The following is a 22,617-nucleotide window of genomic DNA, read 5'->3' as shown; positions in this document are numbered from 1 at the left end:
ATCGAACCGATATTTTACTGCATAACTTGCTATTAAAAAAATGGTTCAGATCGGTCAAGGCGTATCGGAGTTATGACCATTCCAGTGATCCAGACCAGTACCACCGGTAGAACTGGTCGTATATAAAACTGAACCAAGTCCTATCATGCGACACATCAAACAGCGCCGATTTGTGTATCCATTAGCATGGTTGTGCAGAAATTAACACTGGTGACCAAAAATTCCACGAAGTCGGCTAAACATTCATTATGGCGGCTGTTTAATGGAATTTTGGGTCCAAAACCATGCAATATAGGAATATTTGGCACGGGAAGATATCTGGAGTCCAAAAATGGCGACAAAAACATCAAAGATGACGGTCTAAAATTCAAGATGGCGGTTGTTTAATGCAGTTTTTGGCTCTAAAAGCATGTTGTTAAACTGGCACAGTATTTTTCCCGATCCCGAACTCACTTACTGGAGACTCGCGGACCGACCTTCGATTTCAGAATGGATGGAAAACGGCAGCGGCAGACACTGGGAGACCAACACTCGCGTAGAACTGGGGTTTTCGGATTGCGGTTAGAAATGCGGCGCGTGCGAGATTCACTGTTTCACTGGTTGAAGAAGACTGACTTGTATTCAGGGATGGGGGTTTGGTTTTATAGGGTACAGGTTTCAAGTATTAGTGCATAGGCTTAAATTAGTGTTAGGCTAATACATAGCGTGGTATATAATCAATTATACAAAAGAATATAGATTATCAAGGCCAAAGTGGCTTTCTAATTTGGAAGGCACATGATTTTACCGTTAGTTTACGGACAATACAATGCTTAAGCTATGATACCGTAGAATGGAGTCATTTTGAACTATTTGATATTCAACATCCCGGCCGCCAAAATGAATTCATTCCTCCTCGTCTGGCGCCGGACGGCTCACTACGCTCAACGGAGCGGTTGCAAGCTCTGCGTCTATTTCCACAGGTAGCAGACACAGCTTACTAACTGCCCTCTGTGTCACTCCAGCGGCTGTCCTTACTGAGACAACTCTTACGAGTCCATCCTTGCCCGGATGAACTTCGACGATCCTCCCGATGGCCCACTTCTGCGGAGGCAAGTTTTTGTCCTGAAGCAAGACGATAGTGTTCTTGACCAAGTTCGCTGAAACCTCCGTCCAGCGGTAGCGATTTTGTAGGTTGCTGAGGTAGTCTTTGCTCCATCGTCTCCAGAAGTGCTGCGACAGGTTCTGAACTCGCTGCCAGCGCGACAGCTGTTTCTCCGATACGGTTCCAAGGTCTGGCTCCGGTATGACATTGAGTGGTCTGCCAACCAGAAAGTGTCCTGGAGTCAGTGGTTCCAGGTCTTGTGGATCCTCTGACATCGGTGATATGGGGCGGGAATTCAACGTTGCTTCTATCTGAATCAGCACAGTACGAAGTTCTGTTTCAGTGAGCAACGCGTTCCCCACAACACGTCGAAGATGAAACTTCATTGACTTCACCGCAGCTTCCCAAATGCCACCCATTGACGGCGATCTGGGCGGTATGAAGTGGAATTCTATTCCTCCGTCGGTGCACTCCTTTGTCACGGCGTCCTTGTGCGCTTGGGACAGAAACAGTCGACGTAGTTCTCCCAACTCTCGCTGCGCACCAACGAAGTTACGACCGTTGTCGCAGTAGATGTGATGTGGTTTTCCTCGCCTGCCGACAAAGCGACGAAGACTGGCGACGAACCCCTCGGTAGTAAGATCAGGTACTAAATCGAGATGTACCGCCTTGATCCCTAGACACACGTAGACTGCGACATACACCTTGATCGAAGCCGCCTTGCCACTCGAGTGGCGCACGTAGAGAGGTCCAGCAAAATCAACGCCAACGTTGTCAAATGGGAAGTATCGGTTGACCCTCACTGGTGGCAGATCTCCCATCATTTGCTCGAGCAACCGAGGACGAGCTCTAGCACAGGTGACGCACTGATGAACAACGGATCGAGCTAGATTCCGCCCATTGAGTGGCCAAAACCGTTGACGAAGCGACGAAAGTAGAAGATTTGGACCACCATGGAGAGTCCTGGCATGTTCCGAAGTGGCGATCAGCCACGTCAGGTGATGTTTAGCAGGGAGCACGATAGGATGTTTTTCGTCAACGGAGAGCGCCGAATGATGGAGCCGGCCGCTGACTCTAATTACGCCCTGGACAAGCGACGGCTTCAAGAACCGCAGCTTTGACTTCTTGCCAACGGGAAGCCCCTGCTCGAGCTGAGCGATCTCCGGACCAAAATGTTCCTCTTGCACACGACGAACGAGACCGACGAGCGCGCGATCGATTTCCGCGGACGACAACGGACCGGTAACGCGATCAGTCACTTCGCGACGAGTATTTTCACGGAACCGATGCCCCCACGCACAAACTCTTAGCAAGCGACCGAGCTGCGAATATCGGTCGATAATGTCTTCACTCTCTGCTATTATCGGTAACGCGACGGTTTTACGAGGTTCTAGTTCTTCACTTTGATCGATATTCACAACGTATTTGTCCGACCACGGTAACGTAGACAGTCTGAGCCATCTTGGCCCATGCCACCAGAAAGTGCACTCAGTCAAATCCCGAAGATTGACGCCTCGTGATATCATATCCGCTGGGTTATCTTCCGATGACACGTGATTCCATACGGCTGACGATGTGATCTCCTGTATCTCCGCCACTCTGTTCGCCACAAAGGTTTTCCATCTTGACGGTGGTGCCGCTAGCCAGCTCAACACCACGGTGGAGTCCGTCCACAGGTAGACGGGTACGAAAAGAGATGTGCTTTTACTCACCAACTCGAGCAAGTGTGCTAGCAAGAGCGCAGCGGAAAGCTCCAACCGCGGAACCGATTTGCTGTTGATGGGCGCAACACGAGATTTGGCTATCAAGAGTTCAACGGTGCACTTGTTGTTCTCGTCCACTGACCGGAGGTAGATGCACGCACCGTAGGCTAGCTCCGACGCGTCGCTGAACCCGTGTAACTCAAGCCGATGGTAGGGGTACTTCACTACTGCGCGGGAAACCTTGAAGTCCCGGATGAAGGGTATGCTGTCCTGGAATTCCTGCCAATCCTTTCGGAAACCTTCTGGCAACGGCGCGTCCCAGTCGAGGTGTTGCTTCCACAGCGACTGCATCAATATCTTCGCTCGAACAATCGCAGGCCCTAGTAACCCAAGGGGGTCGAACAAACTGCTCATTTGGGATAGAACGGTTCGTTTTGTCAGCGGTGCATTTTCCTTCAGGTTGGGTAACTTGTACGCGAGTTTATCGCTTGCCGGTTCCCAAAGCAGCCCAAGAGCAGATATTGGGTTGTTTTCATCGAGCTCCAACAATGTACGCGTTTCCCTCAACTCTTCCGGAATGACGTCAAGGACCGCCTGACAATTCGATGGCCACTGCCGAAGCGGAAATCCTCCTGCGCGAAGCAACTCGATCATTTGACTGACAATTGTCATCAGCTCCGTTTCATCGCTGCAGCCACTTAGAAGGTTGTCCATGTAGAAATCCTTCCTTGCAATTGGTGCCGCAAGCGGGAAATTCTCCTGCTCGTCTTCAGACAGCTGCTTCAGCACCCGTGTCGCCAGAAAGGGAGAATTATTCAGTCCGTATGTTACTGTCACTAGTTGATAGGCCTTCAGAGGATGTTCCGAGTCAAAGCGAAACCAGATTCTCGAAAGCGGTTGATCATCGGGGTGGACTAGGATCTGCCTGAACATCTTTTCAATGTCGGCAGCGATTACGAAACGGTGCATACGGAAGCGAACAACTATCTCCACCAAGGCATCTTGAATCGTTGGACCGGCAAGCAGGACGTCGTTTAGGGAAATGCCGGAACTTGATTTACAAGAACCGTCGAAGACCGTGCGCAGTTTGGTGGTGGCACTGTCCATCTTCAACACTCCGTGGTGGGGGAGAAAAAACTGCGGACGTTGGCACAGCTCTTGGGAAGAAACCTCTCGCATGTGTCCCATGCCCAGGTACTGCTGGATGAAGTTGTGGTAGAGTACCTTCTTTTCAGGATTCGCTTGCAATGACCTCTCTAACGAATAGAAGCGCTTCGCTGCTTGGCCTTGGTTATCCCTTAACTGAAGCAATAGCTCTTCACGTTTCGGGAGTTTCACAACATACCTTCCGTCCTCGTTGCGTGCTGTATTATCGACGAAATGCTGTTCGCAGTACTTTTCTTCAGGGGACCAAGGTTTGGTCTCACGGACGGTTTCCAGCTCCCAAAACTTCTGGAGAATTTCCTCGATCCGGGCGGTGTTGGTGGTAAAACAAGCACGAGGATCAGCATGGTCATGATCAGCAACTGGACACGCTCCGGATACAATCCACCCGAGGACTGTGTTTTGTAGAGATGGCAGCTTCTCACCTAGTTGAATCCGACCATACCGTAGTATGTCGAAGAAGTATTCGGCTCCAAGAATGATGTCAACCTTTTGCGAAACGAAGAAAGCAGGATCCGCCAAGGTTACACGCGGGGGAATCGGCCATTCCTGGATGCTAATGGTTGAAACAGGCAACTTGACAGCGAGCGACGGCAACACCAGGAACTGCGGTTCGACGGAAAAGGCGGATGTGAGAGACGATAACTTCGCGGAGACCATCTGATTCGACTTGATAGTTGCTTGACCGATACCGGAAAGTACCACGGGACTTGGAGCATTGGTTCGAGAAAGATGCAACTCCTGGCATAGTGCACTCGTCATGAAATTGCTTTGCGAACCAGAATCTAGTAGACACCTGGCTAGCACCTTGCGTCCATGGTTTCCCTCGATCTCGACTAAGGCAGTTGGTAGGATCACGGTGTTTGGGACCTTCACCGTATCGCAAGTCATCATGGCTACATTCAGGTCCGTGTACGCAAACGGGGGTTGCGACTGAGCAGACAGGGTTGTCGACGAGGAAGAGCGGGAATCTTGTAGGCTCGGTGACCTCGGTGTTTGTGGCGGACTAGACGGCTGCGCCACCATGGCAACTGGTCGAGAGGGTTGACTGCCAGACGAAGTTGGAAGTGCGAAGTTTGCCCCATGAAGCAAGGTATGGTGCTTCTTGGAACATCGGTTACAGGTTTTCCACGGACAAGCTTTAGCGAAGTGGTCAACCTTCCCGAGGCAGTTCAAGCAGAGCTTGAGGTTTTTTGCAAACTCCAGCCTTTGGTTCTCGGAGAGCTTGTTGAAATCCGGACATTGATACAGGAAATGGTCCTGGTGACATTTCGCACATTTTCCAGGAGATTTAGGAATGGACGAGACAGGTGGCGAACTAACATGAACGGCGGACCTTACCGGTTTGGACTTCGCATCCCGATCTCTGAATGGACCTACTGACTGCAGCACCCTCGCATAATTCTGCAAATAGTTAACCATCCTCACGTACGACGGCAAGTCCTCCTCATCATCGCCTTCATCGCCTTCAGCCGTGCCTCCTAGAACGGCTGCCACGTTGTCGGAATCGAGACGGACGCAATGGTTTTCCCATTCCCTCAAGGTGTTTGGATGTAAGCGAGTGGAAAGCTGGAAAACTAACAGGGAGCTCCAGGCAAGCGTATCCTCCCCCAACCGCTTCAACACTGCCAAATGCTGCTCGAAACGATCGACAAGATTGAGCAATTCCTCTGCCGACTCCCTTCTCATCGCTGGGGTATCAAACAAAGCTTGAATGTGGCAACGAACCAGCTGACGCTTATTCTCGTACCGTAATTTTAGTGCTCTCCATGCATCGCGATATCCGTCCTGACTGACCGGAACGGAATTCACAATCCGCGACGCGTCACCCTGAACAAGACCCTTTAGGTATTGGAACTTTTCGTAGTCATTGATCTCTGTACGGCAACCGATAGCGGAATCGAAAGCATCGCGAAAAACGCACCAGTCTTCTAGCCGCCCGCTGAAGCGCGGTAGACTCAACTCAGGGTACCGAATGTTAGTCACTGTTCGTGGGGCTTGATGGGATGGCGGAGTAAGGTTTCCCTTTTGTAGCTTCAATGCAATGGCGCGCATTACGCAGTACGATTTGTCGAAATTAAGTCGTTCAGTCTTATACGAATCATCACCGTGAACAGTCTCTAACTCGCAAACCACACGACGGTATTCCTGTGCAATTTGCTCTAACCTTTCAGACCACGCATCAACCGAATCACTTAACACATCTCCTCCATCAGCGAATATGGTCTTCAGTTGCTCGAAAGCGTCAAGCAAATGTTTTTTGGTTCCCCGCAGAAGCACGGGGTTAGACTCGGGATCTGTTTTCGGGGACATTTTAACGTGATACGACACGGAAACGAATACGAACGTATAGCTCCTTCCCGGGTCAACGCGCGGGTTGACTCTACCGAACCGGGGCGAGCGACGAAAATGTAGCGAAACGCGACGAGCCAACCGATAGGCTTTCGCGATGTCGTGTGCAAAGAATAGGAAAAAAGCGGGGTACTTACGCAACCGATGTGCTTGCTGCTCTTCTCCTCGTGGCCGCTCTCGCTGGATGAAGCGGCGCAGCTAGTTGAATGCCAGCAAGAGGGGAAATCTCTGCTGTACTCGCTGCAGTGCCGGTACTGACGGTCGTCACACCAACACAACGATCTCGGGAACTTTTCACAGATTCGCACAATTATCTTCAAAATCGTCCACTAACACGTGTTCACTTTGTAGTTCCGGTTTTCTTGTGAAGACCGACCGGGTTTCTGGATCATCCCACAGATCCAGCGAAGTGATTTTGGTCTTCAACAAGCGAAAAAATTCTACCACGGCACAAACACTTCAACGTTCTTCTGCTGACGGTTCAGCCACGCCGACGACAACGACACGAATTAGCGACAACACAGAGATTCGACTTGCAGTCTCACCGTTTGCAATTTCCGTTGGCGCGTAGAGGCTCCGGTTGGCTTGTAGTGATCGTACCGGTGTCTGGTTCATCCGACAGAACCAGAGAGAAATTTTGACCACTAACAAGCGAGAAAAATGCCACTACGCGCGAGTACACTGATAGGCTGCTGACACGCTCAGCCACGCCGACGTCACTATCACCAAAATGTTGTCGCTATTGCACTAGCCTTCTTCGCGAACGCGTGGTTGGTGCCTATCGACGCACACTCAACCAGCGTGGTATCGAAAATCGCTTCCACGTTGTAAGCGCACTTCCCCTCTGCGCAAACCGATCACGCTTCCACGGACAACGTGGTTCCCTCGTACACACGCGCACTAATTCTGTGGCTGAGCGACTCTCGTGACGCGCACTCTCTTCACGCTCTCTTTTTCTTCCCTCGCTTCGAGCCACGCTTCCCACACTACCGTCGCGTATGCAGCATGCTTACGAAAATGATCTGGCCACGTGGTGGGTCGGGTACACTGACGCTGTTTGATCTTTCTGCACTTTTGCCGTTTTTTGCACTGGTCAATTGTCCAACGATCCGGTTCGAAGGACCACTTTGTTCAACTGGCACAGTATTTTTCCCGATCCCGAACTCACTTACTGGAGACTCGCGGACCGACCTTCGATTTCAGAGTGGATGGAAAACGGCAGCGGCAGACACTGGGAGACCAACACTCGCGTAAAACTGGGGTTTTCGGATTGCGGTTAGAAATGCGGCGCGTGCGAGATTCACTGTTTCACTGGTTGAAGAAGACTGACTTGTATTCAGGGATGGGGGTTTGGTTTTATAGGGTACAGGTTTCAAGTATTAGTGCATAGGCTTAAATTAGTGTTAGGCTAATACATAGCGTGGTATATAATCAATTATACAAAAGAATATAGATTATCAAGGCCAAAGTGGCTTTCTAATTTGGAAGGCACATGATTTTACCGTTAGTTTACGGACAATACAATGCTTAAGCTATGATACCGTAGAATGGAGTCATTTTGAACTATTTGATATTCAACACATGTAATATAGGAATATTTGTGGTGGGGAAGATGTCTGGAGACCAAAAACAGCGACCATAATTTCCAAGATAGTTGTCTCAAATCCAAGATGGCGGCTGAAAATTTAAGATGGTGGCTGTTTAATGGAGTTTAAGGCTCCAAAACCATGCGACGTGTGTATATTTAACATGGGTACGATGACTGAAGGCTAGAGATGGCGACCAAAATATTCAAAAGGGCGGTCCTAAATCCAAGATGGTGGCTCCAAATGCAATATTGCGGTTTTTTATGGAGTTTTAGGCTTGGGAAAGATGTCCAGAGTCCAAAAATGGCGACAAGAATATCCAAAATGGTGGTGTAAAATCCCAGACGGCGGCTCCAAATTCAATATGGCGTCTGTTTAATGGAGTTTTAGGCTCCAAACCCGTTCAATGTGGATATACATGGCATAGGGAAGAAGTCTGGATTAAAAAAACCCAGATTAATCCACCTAGTTGTGATAGCGCCTTTCTCGTCGAATATATACTCTAAGATATTTCCGTCGCCATAAGCCGAAGTGTTCCTGAAAAATACTCTAGAATGGAACAAATTTCGTTTTCTTCTTTTGTCACAGTGCTCGTTCGTCAATGAGGGGGTGGAGTTGATAAATAATAAATGTATTTGATGAAAAAAATTCTCAAACAATTAAGAAAAACCGCTCAATTCATCGGGTTTGGTAAGAAATTTTCTGGAGGACTCTTCACCTTAAAATTTAAAAAAATATTGGTTTATTCATTTGTGCCCTTCCTCAAAATGTTGAATTCCGACCCAAAATTTCCAAGGGGGGACCCCTCTTGACTTAAGAGAGAGACGAACCAGCCAAGGGCTGAAAGTCTCTCTAATAAAGACAAATCAAATCAATGACTTAAGAGAAAATCGAAATTTGTGTCAGCTTTGTTCAGAAAAGCAAGAACCTTATCAAAGCCATAATCGAATTTGGAAACTTATTGATGGCTCATATCCCTATGTTATGTATTATGTTAAACGTATAAGCAGAGCAGAATAATATTAAACCTCTCAGTTGACTGCTTGACCACCTTCACTAGCACTGGATGCCGAACATTATCCAGACATTTCAGCATTTTTTTTCTGCACAGTTTAGCCTTTACTTTATTATCATTGGTTATACTGCCGTTCTACGCATGATTATCCCATGTTATATGGGATTCCCATATAACATGGGATAATTGGGCGTGGAACGGCAGTATAAGATTCATGTAAAATTTGACAAAAAAGTGCAAGCAAGTAAAATTTCCTATAATAAAACCCATTCAAATTTCAACCGTGTTACAGAGCGCGATGGCTCAACCAGTTGCATCAAAATTGTGCGCAGTATTTTTTTTTTATTCTTAACCACTTAACCTTTTTTACAGCTCATTTGTCCACTAGGCACTACGTGAGCGATTCCAATTGGCGGCTGCACTTACACTTGTACAGTGCTTAAATGTATTCTATTATATTCTTATTCAACTATATCGAAGTGGTTTGCCTTTGTGCTGCTTTCACTTTTCTACCCTGTCCTTGGTAGAATGATGAGCACGATGATGAAATGATGTATGACTGTTGTTCCTTTTCCAATCCGATTGGGGGTCGTCCATTATGGGTTGCCGTTCATCGATATCCAATTATCCGGGTCCGTTTGAGCTATGAGAGCTCAGAAGAGGATTAAATGCCAGCCGCTCTCGGGGGGAATAGCAACTGACGAAGTGCCGGGGCTGGGATTCAACCCATGGCCATCCGCTTATGAAGCGAACGTGTAGCCACTGCGCCACGGGCCCCGGCAATCAAAAGGAGATTGCTATAAAATTAAAATTTTTCCATACAACGTTGATCCATCCTACTGTATAATTACGCCACAGGAAAATGGTGGGATTTGACAAGATCGCTTAAATTTTTATCAAGATTTTGTTCGTTTACGCATATGTATCGCTTGCATCGATTTTGTTTTGTTGTAATTTCAGCGATGCATCTGATCATGATTCTGCAACACTGCCGGTAATCTTAGGTGTGGTCAGAGCTTAGGTTAAAGACTATTTTACTGCTACCCGTTTATTTGGTTATCGAGCTTCCGGCGGGACACCTGGAACCGGTTCCGGAACACAACCGGTTCAGATATGGACTGAAACTATCTTACTGCTTACCGTTCATCTGGTTATCGAAAAAGCCGCTCTTTGATGTGTTGCATGCAAAGGTTTGGTTCACTTTTTTAGTTGGCCACTTCCGGCAGGAAACCTGGAACCAGTTCCGGTATACAACCGGTTCAGATATGGTCTGAAACTGAACCGAAAAAGCCACTGTTCGATGTGTCGCATGCATGGGTTTGGTTCGCTTTTTGAGTTAACCACTTCCAGCGGAACACCTGGAACCGATTCCGAAACACAACCGGTTCAGATATGGTCTGAAACTATTTTGCTGCTTACCGTTCATCTGGTTATCGATACAACCGCTATTTTGTGTGTCGCATGCCTGGGTTTGGTTAATTTTTTTAATTGGCCACTTCCAGCGGGACACCTGGAACCGGTTCCTGAACACAACCGGTTCAGATATGGGCTGAAACTATTTTTCTGCTTACCGTTCATTTGGTTATCGGAAAAGCCGCTGTTTGATGTGTCGCATGCATGGGTTTAGTTCACTTTTTTAGTTGGCCACTTCCGGTGAGACACCTGGAACCGGTTCTGAAACACTACCGGTTCTAGTATAGTCTGAAACTACTTTCCTGCTTACCGTTCATCAGGCTATCGCAAAAGCCGCAATTCAATGTGTCGCATGCCTGGGTTTGATTTTTTCTAATTGGCTACTTCCAGCGGGACACCTGGAACCGGTTCTGGAACACAACCGGTTCAGATATGTGCTGAAACTATTTTCCTGCTTACCGTTAATCTGGTTATCGATACAGTCGCTATTTGGTGTGTCGCATGCCTGGGTTTGGTTCACTATTTTTATGGCCACTTCCGGCGGGACACCTGGAACCGGTTCCGGAACACAACCGGTACAGATATGGTTTGAAACTACTCTCCTGCTTACCGTTCATCAGGTTATCGAAAAAGCCGCTCTTTGATGTGTCGCATGCATGGGTTTGGTTCACTTTTTTAGTTGGCCACTTCCGGCGGGACACCTGGAACCGGTTCTGGAACACTACCGGTTCAAATATAGTCTGAAACTACTTTCCTGCTCACCATTCAACTGGTTATCGAAAATGCCGCTATTTGACGTGTCGCATGCATGGGTTATGTTCACCTTTATATCTGGCCACTTCCGGCGGGACACCCGGAACCGGTTCCGAAACACTACCGATTCAGATATAGTCTAAGACTATTTTTCTACTTCCCGTTCATCAGATAATCGAAAATGCAGTGGTTTGATGGGTCGCATGCATGGGTTTGTTGCATTTTCATATCTGGCCCCTTCCTGGGGTACCGGTCCGGAACACCTAAATGGCCATAACTCCGGAACGGCTGGACCGATCTGAACCATTTTCAATAGGAAACAATGGGGCAATATACCGCTTCGAATGAACCATCGGTCGTTGAAATCGGTTCATATTTACTATCTAAAAATGAGGTGACCTTTTTGTACACATACACACACACACATACATACACACAGACATCATCTCAACTCGTCGAGCTGAGTCGATTGGTATATAACACTTGACCCCTCCGGGGGCTCTATCAAATTTTCGTTTTTGGAGTGATTATATAGCCTTTCGGTACACCTTGGTGTACGAGAAAGGCAAAAAGCGACCATAATTTGCAAGATGGCTGACTCCATCCGAAATGGCGGCTCAAAATTCAAAAGGTGTTTTTTTTGGAGTTTAAAGCTCAAAAATAAACAGCCAGATAAACGATAAGATGGAATCGTAGTGTGCCGCGCTTGTTGGCGGGAGTGAAAATTTTCACTTCCGTCATTTTTTAGTCTTTTCGTCCCATTTTAGAATATTCAAATTGTATCATACATATGAATGCATAAGTTCGACTTAATTAGATAAAACTTGTGAAAATTAGTGCATGTAATGGTGTGCAGGAGTAAATTTGGTGTGCAGCGGAAATTTCGACGGGTTTTGGAGCAAGACGGATGACCAGGTGCAGGAAGCTGTGTAGTAAAATCCATTGTTATGTAGAAAAGCCGGTGAGTTTGCTCCAATTAAAATCAAGTAGACGCCCGGAGTTAGAGCGCAGTAGTGGTTTCAATAATGATGGTTTATGTTTAATCCGCGTCCGTTGTTTTTTTTTTGCCCCTGGTCTCTATGGATAAGTTTTTTTACGGTAAAGGTGGCATCGCGATCGGTGCGCGAAAGAAATTCGAGTAAATGTGGCTAATTTTTTCCGTGAATTCCGATCCAACGATACCTTCCTTACTAACAAACAACCGTTCTTACAACTTTCTCATAATATTCCTTCCCTCTCCCAACCTGACTGCAAGGAGGTGGCCGGCGCAGTTTTTAGCAAGCATATGTGCATTCAGTCTAAGCTAAGCTAAGAATTTCAATGGGAATGTCCAAGGATTCCATCGAGGATTCTTTCGGACCTTTTTTTTCTGGAATTTCTTGGGTGATTCTTTCGCGATTCCTTCTTTGGGATTTTTTTTTCCAGGACCGTTTCCGGAATTTCTTCAGGATTTCAACGTGGATTTGCCCTGGGTTCCTCTGGGAATTCTTTCAGGATATCTTCCTGAACTCATTCGGGACTCCAACGGGAATTTCTACAGGTAGTCGTTCATCTCATATGATCCAGAAGAGGAAAAACACGACATTTTCAACATGGTATGCAATAGAAAGGACCTGAGAATTGGAAAATCTGGTGAGTCTGTTCCTTTTTATATTTTATAAATTACTCAACGCAATAATTTGTGGATTTCTTTGAAAAAAAAAATACATTACATGAGCTGCTCTATCAAAATAATCAATTTCTATCAAGTAGGTATGAATATCTACTCCAAACTGCTCTAATTGCTGCTTTAGTATCAATCAACTAAAGCGACCGTTTTTAACATATCAAGCTTCAAATATAAGGCATAGCTTAATCATACTGAACTCCTGACCATTCCTGTACCACAATCCCATTTCCTTTCTATTTTCGAGAGCGTCGGTGAGTCGCTGGCATTTCGATAAATGGTTATCCCTTCCCTACAATCCTTTCCCATCCCCATAACGTGTTTCTTATCGTTTCAGAGACCGATCAATGGCGGTTAAGCCTAGGCTTGTTAGCCAGGACACAGTGTAAATGCCTGTGCCCCATCCCTGAAGCAAAAAGGCCCATGGAGTGACAAAATTTCTTAGCTATGTCACTCCCAACGTTGGTGTTTAAATATACTTAAACAATCTCACTCACTACAACATATCTACATGATTAACACAAATACACTTACACAATCTGAATCTTGTCGCATCACTCGCTCATAGTGATTCCCAAATCACCCCATTCCAAATATCCAACTCCTTGACACCTATGGGAGTGTCGGTGAGTCGCTGACCTCTTGTAAAGTAGGTGTCATATAATCACATCCTTTTCTATCCTCGTAACGGAGAAGATGGGCGTGGCCGGCAATGGAAGTTCTCATGTCTTTCTTACTTCAACCTCTGGTTGGATAGCTATTCCTTCCCAAATAGCATTCCATAAGCAATTAGAATAGGAGTATTATAGTTATTTATGTAACGAGTTGCAAAAAGTTGTTTTTTTCAGCACGAGTCGTACATTTATCCAACGAGGCTTGCCGAGTTGAATAAATACGAAGAGTGCTGAAAAAATCGAGTTTTGCAACGAGTTCCATACAAAATTTTATGCAATGATTTTTTTCATAATGTAACCCATTTGAGTTGCATAATGTTCATAATGCAACTCAAATGAGTTGCATTATGAACAATATACAACTATTTTTCATTATGCAACTCATTTCAGTTGCATAATGAACCAGATCGGAAAAATTGGGCATTATGATACCAAAATGAGTTATATAAAATATAAATTATGATACTGAATTGCATAAAAGTTTTAACATGACAACTTTCAGTATGCAATCTACGAATTACTCCGTTACCACGCAACGCAACGCAACGCAAAAATAAACAGCCAGATAAACGATAAGATTTCTGGTGCCATGAAGTGGATTTTTGTTAAACGTATGAAAGTAAAATATTCATCCACATGTCACATATGGTTGAAATGGGTTTTGGAAGGTACGAGTAAGGCGCCACCACCGATAACTAGAGTTGCAATCGAACACCCCTATTCCAACGGGTGTCTGTCTATGAGATGAAAATTATCGACTAAGGTTGCATTCGTACTGTACATATTTCCAATGAATCAACTAACTTGATTTTATTGTACGCGTTGAACTGTACATTGTATCTGTCTATGTACAAAAATTCAAGTCAATTGGTTTGAAATAACTGAGTAATACCGAAAAAGTGCCCAAAATAGCAGCCACTGCCGAAGTGGTTCCACATCCCTTTGAGATTTGAGGCTTATTGGAGCCTCAGTATTGGTGAAGCTTTGAAATATAAGTTTTTAAAATGATGATATAGTTGTTTATGTAACGAGCAGTAAAAAGTTGATTTTTTCAGCACGAAGAGTGCTGAAAAATCCAATTTTGCAACGAGTTTCATACAACATTTTATGCAATTCAGTAACATAATTTATATTTCATGTAACTCATTTTGGTATCATAATAGCCTATTTTTTCCAAACTGTTTCATTATGCAACTGAAATCAGTTGCATTATGAAAAATAGTTGTATAATGTTCATAATGCAACTCATTTGAGTTGCATTATGAACAATATGCAACTCAAATGGGTTGGATTATGGAAAAAAAAAATCATTGCATAAAATTTTGTATGGAACTCGTTGCAAAACTCGATTTTTTCAGCACTCTTCGTATTTATCCAACTAGCCAAGCCTCGTTGGATAAAGGTACGACTCGTGCAATGATTTTTTCATAATGCAAACCATTTGAGTTGCATAATGTTCGTATTGCAACTCGAATGGGTTGCATTATGAACATTATGCAACTTTTTTTCATTATGCAACCCATTTTAGTTGCATAATCAACCGGCACGGAAAACTAGGTCATAATGATACTGAAATGAGTAGGGTCCTGTACCATTTGGGCAGGTGTCCTATTTTGAGCACTTGCCGCTATAACTAAGTCAATTTCAAACCAATTGATTTGAAATTTTGTATAGAGTTAGGCACGTACAGTATCTAACTGTGTACAAAAATTCAAATCAATCGGTTTGAAATTGACTTAGTTTTAGCGGCAAGTGCCCAAAATAGGTACACCTGCCCAAATGGTACAATACCCTATTATAAAATAAAAATAATGATACTGAATTGCATAAACATGTTTTTCGACACAGAAGAGCTAATATGTTATCCGCTTTGGCTCGGGTCTCTCTAAATTCGTTAAGGCGGCTGGATATAAAATTTTATCTGATTCCTATTGAAAAATGATAATGAAACAACAGACAAGCAGCCATCTCATTTCAGTCACGCTTCGTCGTTCACATGGTTTAAGGATGATTGGCGCTTTCTGTAGTTTGTCAATTTCTCATTAGCAGTACCTGCTCCGCTTTTTTCACCTGTTTGACGTTTGCTCCCTTTTCCCATCGTGTGAGCGTTTCGTGAAACTTAGCGTAATTATCAATAGGCGACAACATTCTCCGCAACGATAACTTTTAAAGTAGTATGTTCTAAGTGGTACGTCTGTTTGTCTATGTCGGATTGACGCTTTTCAAAGTTAGCTACGGGGGCGTTGTTCTTAGAATGTGATGTAATTAGTGAGCGTCCATCTTCGGAAGAGCATTGGCCCCACTGCTACTGGTGTGCAGTCGGCGTTGTATCGGCCATTAAAAGTTTGATCGAGTTTATATCTGACGAAATGAGAAGTTCCGATAATGAGCGCACTCCACTCATCGCAGCTATCCCAGCAGCGCCAGCCCCATCAGTGTCTTCGGGGTCTCGACCTTACGGTGCCACTTTACATCCGGATAATGATGAAGTACTACACGCAACACTCTGATTGCAAATGAAACACTTCAACTAATTTTGTGAACCATTTTCATTTCAGCAATACGAAGGCCGAACCTGCTTAGTGGGGAACCACTTGGCCGGTGAGTCCGGTGAGGATATGCCACAATTTGTCATCCTGCTGACTGTGTCCGCAGGCGCCCTGGCGGCCGGTGTCTTCCTCGGGTGGACCTCTCCAACGGAGGTTCCGTTGGTGCGCAATAAGGCCTATGGGTTCGCGGTTAGTACCGAAGACTTCTCCTGGATCGCGTCGATGGCCAACATGGGTGCGTCGATGATGTGCATCTTGATTCAGTTTCTGATGAAGATAATCGGCCGGAAGCGGGCCCTGTTGGCCATGATTCTGCCGCATCTGGTCGGGTGGTGTTTGATTATCTTTGCGGAAAACGTGTCCATGATGCTGATTGGGCGGTTCTTCCTCGGAGCCGGAGGCGGTCCATTCTGTATTGTCGCACCGGCCTATACAGCTGAGATCGCGCAATCTTGGAATCGTGGCAAGCTGGGAATGTTATACCAGTTGATGGTTACAATTGGTATCCTGATCGTTTATAAAGTCAGTGCCGCCGTAGACGTCCAGTTACTGAGCATTATCTGCGGCGCGGCTCCGTTTGTGTTCCTATTGATCTTCTTTATGCCGACGGGGATTAAGTATTTTGTAAGTATTAGTTGTTTGGGAACCATTTAAGCTAATATCTGAGGAAAATGACGAAGGCGCCATAAATTCTCTAGAATAAATTCCTCTGGCTTTGTAAATGTGAAGCTCTCTGATGAATCTCTTGCCCTCCAGACTGAATGCTTCAAGCACATTGATTTCAAATGTTTACGCAGTCTTGTTTATGGGAAAGGAAGAGTTCTGGCAGCCTATTTATTGCACCCATAAACAAATAGAAACGCTCCATAGAAAATCAAAAAGTGCTCCATAAAGAAAGAACATATGTTCCATGAAAATGCGCTATGTTATTCATAATTAATTGAAAACGTTCCATACTTTATAAAAAATGTACCGGTAAAACATAAAAATTTCTCATTAAAAGTGTAATTTTGCACCAATAAATAATACTGAAATGCTCCATAGAAAAATGCAAATGCTCCATAAAAAATTAAAATTGTACCCATATAAAATTGAATATTGCTCCATAGAAAAATTAAATTGCACCATAAACAATTTAAATTGCACCATAGGAAATAGATGAATTCTCCATAAGTATTATCAAACTGCACCATAGAAAATATGAATTGCTTCATGAAAAATTGAAAATCCTCCATAGATAGCATATTCTCATAATTTAATTCGACAGGACTGAATTACTTTACATTGCACTGCTTTGGTGGTGCTAATGTTTAAAGTTATGGAGAATTTTCAATTTTTTATGGAGCAAATTGTGTTTTATGTGGTGCAGTTTGCTAATACTTATGGAGCATTCATCTATTTTCTATGATGCAATTTCAATTTTTTATGGTGCAATTTAATTTTTCTATGGAGCAATATTCAATTTTATATGGGTACAATTTTAATTTTTTATGGAGCGTTTGCATTTTTCTATGGAGCATTTGTATTTTATTATGGAGCATTTCAGTATTATTTATTGGTGCAAAATTTCACTTTTGATGAGATTTTTTTTGTTTTACCGGTACATTTTTTATAAAGTATGGAACGTTTTCAAATATTTATGGGTAACATTACACATTTCCATGGAACATATATTTATTCTTTATGGAGCGCTTTTTGATTGTCTATGGAGCATTTGCAATTTGTTATGGTTGCATTAACCTTTTGCCGAAGAGTTCTAGCTGAAGTAACTTTAAAGCACATCCATTCTAAACCAACTAGATGAGAATACTAGTCCTGATCAATGAAGTAGGTTGGACATTGTTGAAGTTGCTGCATCCTCTATTCGTCAACAAATGGGTAAGAGAAGGATGCAGAAACTTCAACAATGGTCAACCTACTTCATTGAACAGGACTACCGTGGAAAGCATAAATTTACCTATTCAGTCATGGTTCGTTTTCTATTTTTACTTTTAGATCGAGCCAAATCGCGTAAGCGATGTAAGGGACGGAATGGAAGAACTCAGAGATGAAAACATTTGCGAAAAAGTTATCACCTTCTTCCAAAGCTTCAAACAACGTGCCACCATCCGGGCGTTGATCATCTGCCTAGGGTTGATGTTCTTCCAGCAGCTGTCTGGTATCAACGCTGTCATCTTCTACACGTCAACCATCTTCGATGATGCCAACATCGCAGCGGAAGCCACGGCTGACACGACCATTGTCGGAGCTATTCAGGTCGTCACAATGGTATTTACCACCTTTATCGTCGACAAGGTCGGCCGTCGAATACTGCTGATGATCTCCGACCTCTTCATGGCTATCTCCACATTCGTCCTCGCCGTGTACTTCATGCTCAATAAAAATGACGTCACCGTCGTGGAAAACCACAGCTGGATCCCGGTTTTAGCCGTATGCTTCTTTATCGGTGCGTACTCCATCGGTTATGGCCCTATTCCATTGCTTATGGTCGGTGAATTGAGCGCCAGCAACGTCAAGACCTATGTCAGCCCGTTGGCTGGAGGTTTCAACTGGCTGCTTGCCTTTCTCATAACGAAGTTCTTCGATAACCTTATGGAAGCCCTTGGCATTGCCGGAGTGTTCTGGTTGTTCTCTGGCCTATCACTTCTCGGCGCCGTATTTGTATTTTTCGTGGTACCGGAAACCAAGGGAACCACTCTTGCGGAAATCCAGCTGATGCTCTCCGGCGAAGAGATGCGACGCTACAATGCCCAAGACAATCCAGCGATGGAGGATGACGAGGATACTAGTATACTAGTATACTAAACATACAGCTATGCTGAAAGTTGTGTAAGAACTGAAGCATTATTGCACTCGACGGAAAGAGGCAGTGGCTCGGTTTACCACTGGTGTGGATTATCGATTTTTATCTTTCTCAGACAACAGAATTGTACCGAGAGGTCATTATTTCTTTTCGAAAATCAACTTTGAATGAAAAATTCGGGAAATAAAATCTCATATATAAATCGACATACTGAGCAAATGTCCGTCTTTTTTATGTTTATTGAAGGCGGATGGGACGGGATAGAATCTGCTCAACAGACACCTGAGGGGAAAGAAAAAGCCCAGATAGTGAGGAATTGGGACCAACTCTGACACCAACATAGGAGAAGGGGCAATCGGAATCAGCCCATTGCATCTCCGGGACCCGAGATCCGGCATGGCACAGACCACAGTTGAACACTCGTGCAGCCTGTGCCTTGTGGCATTCCTACCCAGCTTGCTCCTGTCAGGGCCTTTATAGTCCCAGTACTAGTATCCTGGTTCCAAACACCTGAAGCAAACCTTCGGTGGCTCATTCAAGGTCAGTTGGCATACTGTCCAGCCCACTTTTCTACTTTAGCAGACTTTTTTTAGCGTCCGCCACAGGTAGCTGTATCATGGCTACCTGTGTCCCTGCCGGGCCCTTCTGTAGCCGAACGGCTGCGGTGGTCACCTACACCTCGCACTGTTGCCGCAGTGCCGTGACGATCTCTTCCGCTTCGGTGAGCTCTTCTAGGTTCCTCACCTTCAGAGTCGCCTCCTCTGTAAGAGCCCTCACCGCGACCCTTTCACCAAGAACCTCTTCTGCCAGACTTTTGTAGGCTACGCCCGCCCATGCGCTCCTTGTCGCGCTTGAGCTATAGGATCATTTCACCCGTACGAGTACGACTCCCAGATCCACGAGCTTGGCGTTACTTCGCATCGCCTTCAAGAAGTTCGAGTATTTGGACTCTTCAGTCTTGATGACGAGCGCATCACCCTTCTCGCACTTGGCACCTGCTCTTCTACGTTTCTTAGGCTTGGTGTTCCTACGCTCCTGCCCATCTAGCGGTTTTTTTTGCTTCCTTTCGTCGAAGGGAGGTCCTCTATACTATGTGGTTGCTGAAGGTCTAACGACGGTCGCAATCCCCTATTCCCTTCCATCCGGGACGGACCAGGCTTTCCCAGCTTTCCGGAACGCCTGGCTAGGGTCCGACTTACTGGCATTACTGCCGGCTTTCGAGGTTGGTAACCTCCTCACCTGACGGCCGCCACACGTTTTGGGCTACCTGCGAAAGCGTAGCCCACCGTCTGAGTAGACTTCGTAACCTTTGCTTTCGCCGGTTCTGCCGCTTCGTCCACTATCTTCCTCGGCAGGCTAGCCGAGGAATGAATCGAAGGTTCGCCGCTGACACTGCGTGCTCCTACCTCCTCACTTCTCCTTGACGGAGACAAATCCAACCCACTTCTCGTGAAGGGGTTGGCCTCATCACTACTTTCACTAGATTTTTGATTTTTGAAACTTTTTTTTGGATCCCACGAGTAGCACGGGAAAGGAGATCCACCACGCCAGAGCCCTGCATTAACGCGATAAGGGACGAAATATTGTGGTGGGTGCCCACTGCCCAGGTACCCCACAGGCTCCATTAACGATCGAGAATCACTTTCACCCCCTCGATCACTCATTCCTCGGCACGGGTCGCTTGTCAACTTGAACTGGGGTAGTGGTCCTATTCTTAGCAAGCGACTACGCGGTTGACTCACAAGCGGGGCTGGGGAGAGGGGTTTTGGTTTCGTCAAGCCCCGGGACCGTCATTCCATCTGCCCTATGAACCTTTTTTATGTGCTGCATAAAAAAAAAGCATGCGTTATTTAGAACCAACATTGTACATAAGAAAATGCTAAAATGACGGAATCTATGAAAAGGCGGGCCTTGGGGCGTTTATGCGGCAAGGATATTCCAGGAGGTGCCAGGGAATATTAGGGGTCCCAGGGGAGTTTTAGGGATCCCAGGGGGCCTCAGGGGCGATTCAGGAAATCTCACGAGCGTTTTAAGAGGTCTCACGGAGTTTTAAGGGGTTCTAAGAACCTGGTCTCTGGGCGCTTCAGGGGATTACAGGGGTGTTATAAGAGATTTTATGGGTGTTTTAGAGGCTCCCAGGAAGTATCAAGACATCTCAGTGGGTCCAAGGGGGTTTCAGAATGGTTTCGAGACTTTCTTAGGGGCGTTTCAAAGGGTCTCAGAGACGTTCATAGGGCTCTCAGGAACACTCCAGAGGGGTTTAGGAGAGCTCCAGGGGCATACATAAAAACTTGTCATTAGAAGGCACAGAATGTTGCTAATTGACAAATTGAGAGATTAATTTGTTAAAAAATCACGCTCTGGTGGGATTTGAACCCACGACTCCGTATTCGCTAGACCGGCGCTTTAATCAACCAAGCCACAGAAGAGGTAATGACTTTTTTTTTCACAAATTCATCTTCCAATTTGTCAATTAGCAACATTCTGTGCCTTCTAATTACAAGTTTTTATGTAAGTTGATTACATTCCAGAAAATCTGGTAAATGCCAGTAGAGGGTAACATATATCAGTGGGCTCTCAGGGGTGCTTCAGGGGGTCTCCGGGGTGTCCAAGGGGGTTTCACAGTCGTTTTAGAAAGTTTCCCGGGGTCTGAGAGGGGTACCAGGAGATTTCAGAAGCTTTTTAGGGGGTCCCATGAGGATCCAGGGGCGTTTCAGGAGGTCGCAGAGAATTTCAGGGGTCCTGAATGTTCCTGACACCCCCTTTTTATGAAATGAGGAAGTCTGATGGTTGGCAACACCTTAAAAAACCTTATTCTGCCACTACCTTATCTTGCCTCCGTGCTACGCCCGTTAGGGATGACTTCATGGAGGGAGGGACCGTACTTACACACTCTCTTCATTAAACGTCAGCTATCACGTATAGCTGTTCTCTAGGGGACCAACTCGACTAACTGTTGGTCGGCCCGCCATTTTCTCTTGAGGAGAAGCACGATTGTGGATACCGTGGCCGATACGGTGTACCGCACTTGTCGTCCACCCCCCGTAAACATCCGCTCAACTATGTTGTCGGGAGTAGTGTCCCTAGCGCATACCTCCCACATGCTCTACCTCTGCTCCGCAAAGCGCGGGCATTCGAAGAGCACGTGTTCTGCCGTCTTCACCCGATTTGCACACTCCGGGCTCCTGACACCCCCTGAAACTCTCCAAAAGCCCTTGAAACAGCCATGAAACCCCTTGAAACTGCATTTAAAGGCTCTCGAGACTCCATTGAATTGCTCTCTGAAAACCCCTCAATCCCATTGAAAAGCCAACGAAACCTGTCGGAACGCCATTACAAGACTCCTGAAATTCCCCTGAAACGACCTCCGGAAACGCCTCTGAAGACCGTTGGAACACCCTTTTTGGGCTCTCCGGGAATTTCCTGGCAACCCCCTTGGCCCTCTTCCGAATGCCGAGGAACACAGGAGCAGCATGGACGGGAGTCTAGGGGCTTGACGAACACACTAAGATCAGCTCGGTATTTTTCCCATCTTTTTACTGAGTTCTCAACAGCAGATTTAACTCGGTACGCTCGGTTATTTATTTTGCGGATATTCTGTAAATGAGTTACCGAGCTCAGCTCACAAACTGTCAAAAGTTACTGAAGCACGGTAAATATCGTTACTGGTGAACGGTAAATACGATAACCGAGTGTACCGAAATAAATCTGCTGTTGAAAACTCAGTAAAAAGATGGAAAAAATACTGAACTCAGTGAAAAAATTACTGAGCTGGAACATCTGAATCTTAGTGTGAACATCCCCTTCTGAGAGTCAGGTGGGAGCCTAGGTTTCTTTCCTAAGCAAACCATATCC

At 45.5% G+C, this 22,617-nt stretch overlaps 2 protein-coding genes across 2 annotated transcripts; one reads left to right on the top strand and one right to left on the bottom strand.

Moving 5' to 3' along the window:
* Positions 1-885: 885 nt before the first annotated feature.
* On the bottom strand, positions 886-6,264 carry LOC109400286 (uncharacterized). The gene has a single exon (XM_029855698.2). It carries the CDS (start codon positions 6,262-6,264, stop codon positions 886-888), a length of 5,379 nt encoding a protein of 1,792 aa, XP_029711558.2.
* A 9,233-nt stretch (positions 6,265-15,497) lies between these two features.
* Positions 15,498-18,783, top strand: LOC109397835 (facilitated trehalose transporter Tret1-like). The gene is made up of 3 exons (XM_019670166.3): positions 15,498-15,899; positions 15,969-16,583; positions 17,955-18,783. The coding sequence occupies exons 1-3, from the start codon at positions 15,780-15,782 to the stop codon at positions 18,762-18,764; spliced, it is 1,545 nt and encodes a 514-aa protein (XP_019525711.2). The 5' UTR covers positions 15,498-15,779; the 3' UTR covers positions 18,765-18,783.
* Positions 18,784-22,617: the final 3,834 nt, after the last annotated feature.

Source organism: Aedes albopictus, chromosome 1 (assembly GCF_035046485.1).
Source record: "Aedes albopictus strain Foshan chromosome 1, AalbF5, whole genome shotgun sequence".
NCBI lineage: Eukaryota > Metazoa > Arthropoda > Insecta > Diptera > Culicidae > Aedes > Aedes albopictus.
This window is presented reverse-complemented; position numbering and strand designations above follow the sequence as displayed.

Bases quoted from the DNA above. Each gene is read 5' to 3' on its own strand.
- LOC109400286 (XM_029855698.2), bottom strand. From the start codon at position 6,264: ATGTCCCCGAAAACAGATCCCGAGTCTAACCCCGTGCTTCTGCGGGGA.
- LOC109397835 (XM_019670166.3), top strand. From the start codon at position 15,780: ATGAGAAGTTCCGATAATGAGCGCACTCCACTCATCGCAGCTATCCCA. The intron at 15,900-15,968 runs GTACTACACGCA...TTTTCATTTCAG, and splicing joins TACATCCGGATAATGATGAA to CAATACGAAGGCCGAACCTG. The intron at 16,584-17,954 runs GTAAGTATTAGT...TTTTACTTTTAG, and splicing joins CGACGGGGATTAAGTATTTT to ATCGAGCCAAATCGCGTAAG.